Here is an 11,062-nt window from a genome sequence, read left to right as displayed (position 1 = left end):
CTCTCTCTGGGTTACTTACGTGTATACAGCAGCGACAAACCGAACCTCCTTTCATCTTCACGGTGGCAGGCGTTATCTCTTGTAAACCGCTTACAATCAGTTTGTTGGCGTCACCCGGGCACTGCAATGACGATGACAGCATAAGAATGACAGATTAGAATGGTGATCCTTCCCAGACCCTCAGTGCTTCCGAGAGCAGTGCAAACATCAGAAGGTCAATTGCATCTCGCTTTTTTTTTCACCCTTCAACATTCCCCCCCACCCCCAGCCCCGTGTTCCCTCGAACTGTGTCCCCTCCTTGCTTTGAGTTCCTCTGCTGGCTCTGATCTCCGATCTTCGCACAATGGAATCAAGGAAAGAGATGCTGCTGTTGATGGAGCGAGGTCAGCACGGTAATCTTGTTAGCAGGAGGGTGTCGAATTTGTCAGAGCCAGCTGGGAGCCCAGTCATCGAGTCCCGTGAAAACGTGATCCCGAGGAATTGCTTGAGCCCTGGGTCTGCGCCTGTGACACTGGAGAGTGGGGACGAGGAGACCGACGGTAGCACTCGGATGAGACCCGCTTCAAGGCTCCTTGCCCCGGATAAGTCATCATCTGATGGCTGCTCGGCGAAGAGCAAATGTCTCTCTGTCCAAAACAGTCCGGAAACGGAGTCAGATTATTATGATGAGATAGATGTCAGTTGCACTCCAAATTGTGTGTCGGGAAATCAAGATTACCACGGAAACAAAGGTACTGATCAATTTCGATTGCAATACCATTTACTTTACATCCTGGAGTTCATGTTAAAGTTGTTCTTAAAGTAAGTAACGATTGCTTAATTTATCTCTTAGACAAATTAGATCTCACTCATCTTTCGTGACAAATGCCAAAATGTAGTTTCTCGAGGCATACATTAATAGCTTTTAGTTTGTATTGTAGAATTACATTTTTCATGTTATTTAATGAGGCAATTTCATGATTTGCATTTTTCACAATTAAAACCCAACTAAACTTGTCATTTAAAAAAACCCCTGCAAATCAAGTGTTTAAAGAACAAGAAACTCGTTGCGATTTTTACTTTGGTTTCTTGATGGATTTCCGAAACTCGTTTAAGGACCGTAAAGTCCCAAGTTCTGAGGAGTTAACACCTTTGGAGGGTTTAGATTGTCACTTTCGAAGGGTCTTCTTGGCGCCAGTTCGGTAATAGGTATCTCAGGATGAGCTTCAATGAGAGCCGGTGCATATGAAAGCATCTCAGTCTGCCAGCAGCCGGCATGCACTTTATAGTCTTGTTCAAGCCGGGAGGAGACTACAGAGAGAGAGAAAAGCTGAGAAAAAGGGGGAGTCCATTTCAAACGAGCTCGGGAATTTCTCCCATACTTTGTGTAGCCAGCATGTGCCACGAGATATCCAGGAGTCGGCTGTTTAGAGAAGGTGCCTGTTTCTTCAGTAAATAACAGCCAAAAAGGCCAATCGAGGCACAAAGGGCGCTTTATCTGTTACACTGTGCACAGGTAACAGATAAATACATATATTTAAGGTGAATACATATATTGACGGCATCAAAGATATATTTTAAACTTTAAAGTCCGAAATATAATGCAAATTTCAGAATTTTGAGACATAAATCAAATGAATTATGTGTAGAGTGCTGAGAGCGTTAAAATGAACAAAACAACATGTGGAATCATGGAAGGAGATAGGTCTCTGAGTAGCAATTTTCCTCTTTTTCTCTGAACTTACGTTGTTGCATTTAATGCCCCACTTGGTAACCCTTCTAGATGTGATTCTGATTTCAGGGCAACCCTCCGATCCGATCGGCACGAACGGCGGGGCAGAGATTCCCAAAGTGGCCGGCTCTCAGAGCCTGATAGGCGGCGGTGGAGCTGACCAGATGCGCCGATACCGAACCGCTTTCACCCGAGAGCAGATCGCCAGGCTGGAAAAGGAATTCTACCGGGAAAACTATGTTTCCAGGCCCAGGAGATGCGAGTTAGCAGCGGCGTTAAATTTACCAGAAACCACTATCAAGGTGAACGGGAGGCGGAGTAGGATGAAATGCCTGGGCCGATAACTAATCATAAACAATAAGATCAGAAGATGCATAAGAAATGAAGTGCAGTTGGCAGTTGCTGAAAAGGATGTGGTCCACATAAGACAATAAACCAGGAGTATAGAAAAACGCGAAAAGCCCTGAGTTTAATCTTGCTATCAGTAGCAAAATAAACAGTCGACAAAGAAAATGACCTTATGTTTGGTACCCCTGATGAAAATAAATACTATTTATGCATCTTATTGAAATATCGGGTGTTAGTTACTGGATACTTAAATAGTAATGACCATCAGTTAGTTCATGTGGGGTAGGTTAGGGCAAAACGAAACCCTGAACACAAAATATATTCATGTAATGAAACCAAAGGATTTTCATTCCAAATGCAGAGTGAGCAATGCTTATGTGTTAAAATCCAGGCATCTGGTGTTCCGAGAGAGGTGGCATTGTGGCAAACCTGCATCACCTTAGTTTAATCTGTTGCATTGATGCAATAACGTTTATGAAATCACTGTACACAGGTGCCCCCTCTAAATATTGTTAAAATTCACACAACACCGAGTTCTGGTCCAACTGGTTGATTTGGAAGCACTAGCTTTCGGAGGGCTGCTCCTTCATCAGAGTGAGGACAAGTCCCTCACATTTTCATCTTTGTGAGTTCTTGGAATAACATTCTGTTTCATAGGTGTTATTTTGCTCTTGCTGTTCTGTGCCCTTTTCATTTCAAGAAGCAATGCTATTAAAAGAAGTCTTTGCCAGCCTTTTGATTTTACCGTGAGCAACATTCCCTTGCAAATGGTGGGTATTGGGGAATTGTAGTGTTGTAGGTAAAGAGTAACCCACCAACTTTGAATGGGTTAACGTCAATGGGAGTCGGGTCACTTGAGGTTTCTCAGCACCTATATGTAGGTATTTATATAATATGTATATATTATCTATACATGTGTATATATAAGCAGATGTATCATATCCAGTGCATGAACCATTGACAAAAAGTGAGGATTGATTTTCATGTTATTGTCACGATTGTCGTAAGTTTATTGCACGGTTTGCTTTGGGTTTTGCAGAGTATTTATAAACCGATTGAAAATCGACAAAAATAAAATGTCAGTGTGCCAAAAAAAGGCACTAGTAAAAGCTGGACTATAAATTTTCAAAGCTGAAGGGCCCAGTATCACAGTGAAAAGATCTCGAGTGATCATGTTGTGCTCACTTCGCTTGCAATAGGTAGCCTTGTTCAATCTGAAATAACATGCCCCTCCATCCCCAACGGCTCAACCCCGCTTTGATTCGCAAAATTAATTTGCAGTTGAAATATACTGGAAGATAGATAACATTCTCCCTCAATGTCATCAAATTGGGAGATACCTTGTGACAATAGAAAACATGGCCTGTTTTGCAACCCAAGTGCAATGTTTTCTGCAAATAACACACTTCTGGCTTTCTTTTTTTTTAAGGTATGGTTCCAAAATCGCAGAATGAAGGACAAGAGGCAGCGTCTGGCCATGACCTGGCCTCACCCAGCCGATCCTACTTTCTATACATACATGATGAGTCACGCTGCAGCCACTGGCAACCTGCCCTATCCCTTCCCATCCCATGTACCTCTTCACTACTATCCTCACATGGGCATGTCTGCAGCGTCTGCATCGGCGAGCAGCCCTTTCAGCACCCCTTTGAGACCCCTGGACACCTTCAGAGTTCTTTCTCACCCTTACCCGCGTCCCGAATTGCTGTGTGCATTTAGGCACCCGTCCCTCTACCCTTCGACCACTAACCATGGGATTGGCAGCACCGGCAGCAGCCCTTGCTCATGCCTAACGTGCCACAGCAGTCAGTCGAATGGGGTGGTCCAAAGAGCTGCAGGGACAGACTTCACGTGTGCGTCAACCACCAGAACTGACACATTCCTCACCTTCACACCTTCCGTGTTGAGCAAGGCTGCTGCGGTGTCCCTGGACCAGAGGGAAGAAGTCCCTTTAACGAGATAAGGCAACATCCTTCAGCATGCTTTAAAAAAATACACCTTCCAAATGTGCACACATCTCTTTCTCTGGAGAGAAGGGTTTGGACACTAGTGGAAATGTCGGCTCGCTGGATGTCTAGACCTTGTTTCAAAATCTCCATTACATATCTGCAGGACTCCATCTCACACTTCTAACCCATACAGTGGATTGTAAGACTTCTTTCCTTCGTTATCTGCCAAATATGTCCTATGCTGATGAGAGTATTCTAGTCGTGTGCGTGCATTGTTGAGGTTTTAATAGTAATTGTATGATAATATCCTCATCATAGAAATTTGGTGTTCAAACGTTAACAAGCCACAATGGGATGGGATTATGTGATGGGGAACCGAACAACTCCACCTCAATATCATGTTTGGAGACTGAAAAATAGGCGTTTTTATTTGCTATAGTAGCTGGCGTTTAAAAATTCGTTGATTGGTTTGCGTCGGTGAAAGTCGCCAAATCTCCCGAGGACAGGGGGGTCTGTACAGTTCTGGAAACACAAGGCGACATTGAAGTAATTGTGTGGAGAGTTTCATTGGGCGAATAGGTATCATGTAAAGTAAACCGATTAATGCATTTGTTCACATGCGGTTGTCTTCAAGTTTTCAAAGCTGAAACTTGCGAAGGCTGATACGCTCTGGAATTTGAAAATAAAGAATTGCAAGGAGCATTGTTTTCTGTGTTTGCTTTATCCCAGGCTCTGAATGGGCTAAATTGAATTTCTCTAGAGCCCCTTACTCTGCATTTCCGCACATGGTAAAGTGAACAAAATTTGAAAATAGGTTATCACGGTCACTATTGATAATTTGATTTGCAAGTTCAGAATAAAAAGGTATGTTTTTTAAAGCAACTTGGGGTTCGTTTAGCATTGTATTATGTTCGATTAAGATTTTATTGTATTAACGAAGCCTTTAGTACATCAATTGAAAAGTAGTTCATAACTGTTCAAAATATATCAAAATCCATACCTAGCAACCTTTCTTTTAGAATATACATGTAATACATCCGATTTCAGGATACTGTTCTTGCAATTATTCGTCATTATATGAATTGTTAATTTAATGAAATCTGGCCTACACCTGATTGGTCTTAATTTATGACAGATTTAACAGCTCAAGTGGTTGAACCTGTAAGTCATTGTTTATTGTCACTGCTTAACAGTGCGCCTATAAAGAGATATACATTCCGCCAAAACCAGAAGCAATTTATATTCAAATTATTTTCACAAATTGTCAATTGTGTTACTGTTAGAGATCACAGATGGGAGCAAAGGGAAATATCGGCCTAATTTTGTAGGCCATGCAAGTTTATTATTTTTTGAACTAATCAGTCAAATTGAAGCGCCCATTTGTATAATTATCGCATCTGGGCAAATACCAGGTCGTCTGTTTTAATATGTACGTGACAAGTTAAAGTGTGCAATTTTAAGAAAATTGGTTTTATTCTGCTGTTGATTAAACATTTCTTAATCTACATGTGGTTAGAAAGAAATGCAGCGATTCTGTTACAAAATTAAAAGTAAAAGTTAAGCATTTCCAATCACGTCATTTCGTTTCATTTTTCGATTTCCCCTTCCCTATTTATTTGACATACAACCAGTAAAACAAATAAACCACTTCAATTCATTGCAGTGCCAGTAACTTTTAACATTGTACAACAATTGTTTACAGCTTATTCGAAACTGGTTCCGTTGATATTGGCCTCGATCGTCTGTTTTATTGTTTTCCAGCTACCCTGTAACTAAATGACGGAAAATAGGAATGTGTAGAACAGAGAAGTACTTCTGGGAGGGAGACAGCAATTCAGTCTGTTGCTTAATAGGTCAGGCAGTCTTCAGTGGAGCAGAATTTATTTTTGTAAAGCTATGGATTTTGATCATGCCGCCGAAATTATAGTTGACAGGTAACTGGCTCTGCTATTCCTGCATTATGAGCTATATTTTCTTTGAGTTAACAGTTAATGGGCAAAGCAAAATTAGATGTCCGCAAGTGGTGCTGGAATTCAAAAAATCGATGGCTCAGCCTCCTGTCCAATGAACATTCTTTAATTGATTGTATTTTCTGGGTAATTGAACCAGTCTTTGTGTAAATGGAAGTTCCATTGGAAGAACAATATAACCTTGCACACGAAATGTATCCAGCGTTGATTCAAATATCCCGATCATCATATGTCACAGCCGAATCCTGGTTCTAGCCGTCAATTGCTGCTCCAACAGAAGCCTTGATTGTTTTGCTTTGATTGATTGCCTTATTAACGTGTGTTCTTGTAAGTGTGACCAAGTTGATTACGACGCATATGCTTAGAATAATGTTCCATTTAAGTAAGTGGGTAGGACGAGAAAGATTTAAATCGCTAGCGAAGTGTAAATTCCCAATCCTTGTTTTACAGATAAAACCGAAAAAGGAAAGTTTAGATGACAACGACCCACATTGTTTTGTTTTAATCGCACATGCAGAAAAAGTTCAATAATGAGGTTCCCACTCGAGCTATTTTCTCGTCTTTGTGGCTCTGTATACTCGTTTATGATCCACCAAAATGTTACTATTAAGGCAGCGTGCTGCGCCAAGCGAAATCACATCTCTCAAGTCAGACAGAAATTGTATCAACTACTAAATATGTGGAAAATTACCAACCGATCGTCTAATAGAGCGTCACTATTCGTTTTGAATTATACTTGTCCAAAAATTATACTCCTTGGGAAAAAAAAAGTTTTCAGCAGATCATACAGCATCTGTTGCCTGAACAGGCCGGTTAGTGTGTCAGGTGAGGACCCTTCTTCCAAACTTGTGCCTTAGCATGAGGCAATGAAGAACACCCCATAAATACTAAACTCACAGAAATGTGGGCTGAAGCCGCGAACAGCCTTCAACTGTTTCACAGCTGTCTGTCACGCTGCCTACTCACTGTCTCCGTTCAAATTGGTTCTTCATGCATGCGTGCAAGTTCAGGAATATATGGACATACATGTGCGATGACTGATAAAAGAAAAGCATGTTAAGTATTGATGAAGGAATTGTGATTCCTAGCAATAAGTTTGATTGCATTGATTCACCGCTCAACGCGCTTGTTATGTGCTATCACTTCCAAGAAGTCGGAATAATTCTTCAATGTGGGATTCCAGCAACAGCTTTCACGTTGCTGCTTCATGTTAATTTTGGTCCTTGTGGTCAGGCCCTGGAGTGCCTCCTCCCTCCCTCAGATCAAACTCAACCCATGTCTACAGGCTCTCAGATAAACAGTACAATTGGCACGGCAGCACCCATGACAAAACAAAAGGCTGCGTTATGAAAAAAAAGTGCAACAATTAGGCAGCTACATGCTGAACTGAAACCACTGAAATCGCCACTGCCCTAAATGATGTTGTATTAATGTGGGTTTAGTTCGTTACCAGCAGAGCGAAGAGCTTAAATGGCCCCATCAGATGATAATGATGATGAATGAGATATTAATTCAGATACAAGCTAGACAATTTACGCGTTCATCTGTTTAAATGGCCTTCCAAAAATCATTTGGAATCGCGGGTCACAAATTCAATCAATGGCACCATCTTGTAAACGTGAGAGGATATGTGTTTATCATAAATATTTATAGAGACAGCGCTTTATCTGCCGACCTGTGTCAGAGCTCTGCTCTGAGTAGAGTTGACAACGCATTTCTAAACATCAGAACCATATCTAATCCCAGGTTTACAAGCGTTTAAACAAATATCTGAACAAGTAACAGGGTTGCGTGAACTTAGCAGAATTTTAAAATTTATATTACGGTGCTCAATCAGCTCAAGAAAAGTGTGAACTATTATCTTCAACTTTTCCTTTAATGACATTTTTATAAAATGCAATGTCACGATAGAAAGTGAGGAGTAACCCTTATATCAAAGCAGCCCCACTTTTAGAATAACCCAATTTAAATATGTGAGCTGCAACTTTATTGAGATATATGAATTTCAGTAACATAACCTATCTTAATTATTCTATTTGCCTTTGTAGCAAAATCCATTGTCTTGAACAACCACATAACCCAGTGTGCGACTGTTACATGCAAACACATACATAAACAATTTGTATTTTCTGTTTCTCGTTGTAACTGTTCACTTTATTTGTTGTAACGCAAACATTATTGGCTTTTTAGCAAGCTACTTCCGTTGCTTTCTTGACTGACTCTATCCATATCTACGCATAGCCCGCGAAGGTATATCATGTAATGCCAGCGTATAGACCCGATAAGAAGTATTCTGACGGTGTAGAATTCCAACGCTTCATTCATTTTCATGCGATCGACAAAGGGGCTATTTTAGTAAGTGTTTAATGAAACATGCAATAACGTACAGTCTTGAACAGAGTATTTAAATGTACATTAAATAATAACTGCGTGATTTTATGATTCTTTTCAGTGCAAATATTGTAGTTTTGTTCGAGTGCACAAGAATGTGAGCTTGTGAAACAAACTAAAATTAAGGTAGAGAATTTAAATACATCCCTGTGTACATTTTACACATGTGAAACAGAATGCTTTATTAACATCATTTTTTTTAAAAAAAGACGCATTCAACTGTGTTGTGGAGATTCTGAGAGTGCCCGTCAAAATGTGACATTGATGTATTGCTGTCCAATTAGTGCGTCTAATTAGTGTCCTATGGGAGAGTCCGACCTGGTGCCAGGGCAGACTGAGCCCAGTCAACACCAGCCGCAGAGAAACGCTATTATTGCTGGAGAGACTGCATTTGGGTAGGAAATGATACAAAGAGATTTCATACACCAAACGATTGTTTTTAAACCAAAGCTACAGGCAGATGGAAGCAGTGAAACCTGCCCGCAATCCGTCAAATTCTTTCAAACCTACTTTGCCTTCATCAATACGAATAATTATTGTCAATAATTTAGGTAGGAATTAACCAAATGCATCTCGTTAGGGCAACTCGTCTAGTTAAAGATGTCTGTTCAATGATGAGAAGTAGGATTTCAGGATTAATTTTGAAGCTTTGTCCCTTTCTGTCAGCATCTAAAGTAATGGTACTTATTAATGCTTTTTTTTTCAAAAAAATATCCGTTAAGAATATGAATAAACCATTAACTTACCAACTCTCTCTTTGGTAGACTATAAATTGCTAATTAACACCAGTAGAAAGAATTATATCATTTCTGATGCAAATGGGATTTAAAAGCTCGATTTCACTTTGTAATTTTCAAGTAAATATTACAATACAAATGGCAAATCACAATATGTGGAAAGGACATCATATCAAATACTAACTGCGAATTAACTTAGTTTTGGTAAATCACAAAATGTAACAAGGGCTTCAAACCAAGTACTAACTGCGGATTAATTTAGTTTTGATTGAAATGACGCTTATCAGTGACAGCTATATATCATACAAGCACGCTTTATTAGTTGCTTGAGAAACGCGTGCACTGTGATAAAGTCTGAAAGGTACACCTCCCGGAGCTGTTTGTATTGAACATCAGGTGAAAGCAATCGATTCTGTTTCCTTATTGGGTCAAATAATGGATATAAAAATACTTAACAGTTAGATAATTTCTCAATCGAAAACAGAAGTTGCTGGAAAAGCTCCGCAGGTCTGGCAGCGTTTGTGGAAATAAATCAGAGTTAATATTTCAGGTTGAGTGACCCTTCCTCAGAACTCAGATTTCTCTCCACAGACTCTGCTAGGCCTGCTGAGCTTTTCCAGCAACTTCTGTTTTATCTTATTTACAGCATCCGCAGTTCTTTCGGTTTTTAGATAACTTCGCAACTTCGGATGTTTTTACACTGTTGGTGAATTTCGGACCAAGCCCTGGTTCCAACCCATGCAGGTCTCATTACGTTGTAATATAAAACCATGTTATTTTTCCTGATGAGCAAATCAAGGCCTGTGTGAGATTTGGCTTAGCTATGTTTTGGCAACAGCGTCTGTACAGATGCGAGGACGGTAACTGGGTGCGTTTCCGTTCTCGAAAAAATCAGTATTTGCGAATAAGGGTAGCATCAGATTTGCAACTTTGAGATACGAATGCATTAAGGGGCCCACAATGCTGATGTGCAAATATATCTTCCATTCAGAACGCACTCCCGGTGTTGTAAAAGCCAATGCTTGACAAATTGAGAAAAGTTGCTCAATTTTACAACTTTATAAAATAATAAATGGCAAGGTAATATAACGAAACCATTTTAATAATAGATTCTCCTTTGTATTTCTGAATATTTCGTCAGTTCAGTTATTTAAATTAGTTCTTTAGAAGTTGCTCTCATTTGGACCTTGAGGAGATCCAGAGTGTATAGTTCAATTGTGTTTCGTAAATAAAACAAAATGATGATTCAGCTCAAATACATTGAGCAGGAAAAAGTTCCTTCTTTGTCAAGGCAATATTTATAGCATTTCAACAAGAGTATAAAAACTGGCAATTTGCAGTACCCTTCAGCTATAGTGGGTGTGTTTACAAACTAAGTTTTAGTGAAAAAAAAGTGAACAGTTCCAATTTAGAAGGTAAATGCTACAAGGCCAGAAAAATTAGTTGACACTTTAATAATTTCAAGCCAAATTTACATAATAACACATTAGTGTGAAGTGCAACTTGTGACATCTGGCAACCGAGCCTTGTAACTTAAGTTTTTCTTGTCTGTATTTGTGTCACATTTTGTCTGCTACTCCAGAGCAAAGCCCATCACTTCAACTTCAATATCTCCCAATCTCCAATTCTTGAATCTCTTTTATCTTTAACCCTCTGAAGTCCTTTCCGTTATTAATCCTGCTTTACTTCTCTCTCTAAGTATTCCACTCTCTCAAATCTTTACCCCAGCCTGTCCTTAACCTTCTTGTTGGTTTGTTACCATCATAGGCTTGAACATTTATTCAGCCTACAGCTTCTGTAAGTGTATCTGTCAGCGATCATCTGCAGAGTCCATTAAGGAACTCATCAATGTCTTATTGCAAACAGCAACTCCAAATGTCTATCCTATTCTCTTGTCAAACTTCCTACCCAGTACACCTACTGAGGATGAATCTTTCCCATATTTATTCAGGCATC

At 39.8% G+C, this 11,062-nt stretch overlaps 1 protein-coding gene across 2 annotated transcripts; it reads left to right on the top strand.

The window, feature by feature from the left end:
• Positions 1-343: 343 nt before the first annotated feature.
• On the top strand, positions 344-4,702 carry evx1 (even-skipped homeobox 1). Of its 2 annotated transcripts, none has more exons than XM_043691011.1 (3): positions 344-731; positions 1,781-2,013; positions 3,489-4,702. In XM_043691011.1, the coding sequence occupies exons 1-3, from the start codon at positions 344-346 to the stop codon at positions 4,020-4,022; spliced, it is 1,155 nt and encodes a 384-aa protein (XP_043546946.1). In that variant the 3' UTR covers positions 4,023-4,702. The 2 variants fall into 2 exon arrangements, with proteins under 2 accessions (XP_043546946.1, XP_043546947.1); XM_043691012.1 differs by having other exon boundaries at positions 344-732; positions 1,776-2,013.
• Positions 4,703-11,062: the final 6,360 nt, after the last annotated feature.

Source organism: Chiloscyllium plagiosum, chromosome 5 (assembly GCF_004010195.1).
Source record: "Chiloscyllium plagiosum isolate BGI_BamShark_2017 chromosome 5, ASM401019v2, whole genome shotgun sequence".
Taxonomy (NCBI): Eukaryota; Metazoa; Chordata; class Chondrichthyes; order Orectolobiformes; family Hemiscylliidae; genus Chiloscyllium; species Chiloscyllium plagiosum.
The sequence above is the reverse complement of the archived record's forward strand: the minus strand, read 5'-3'. Positions and strand labels throughout refer to the sequence as shown.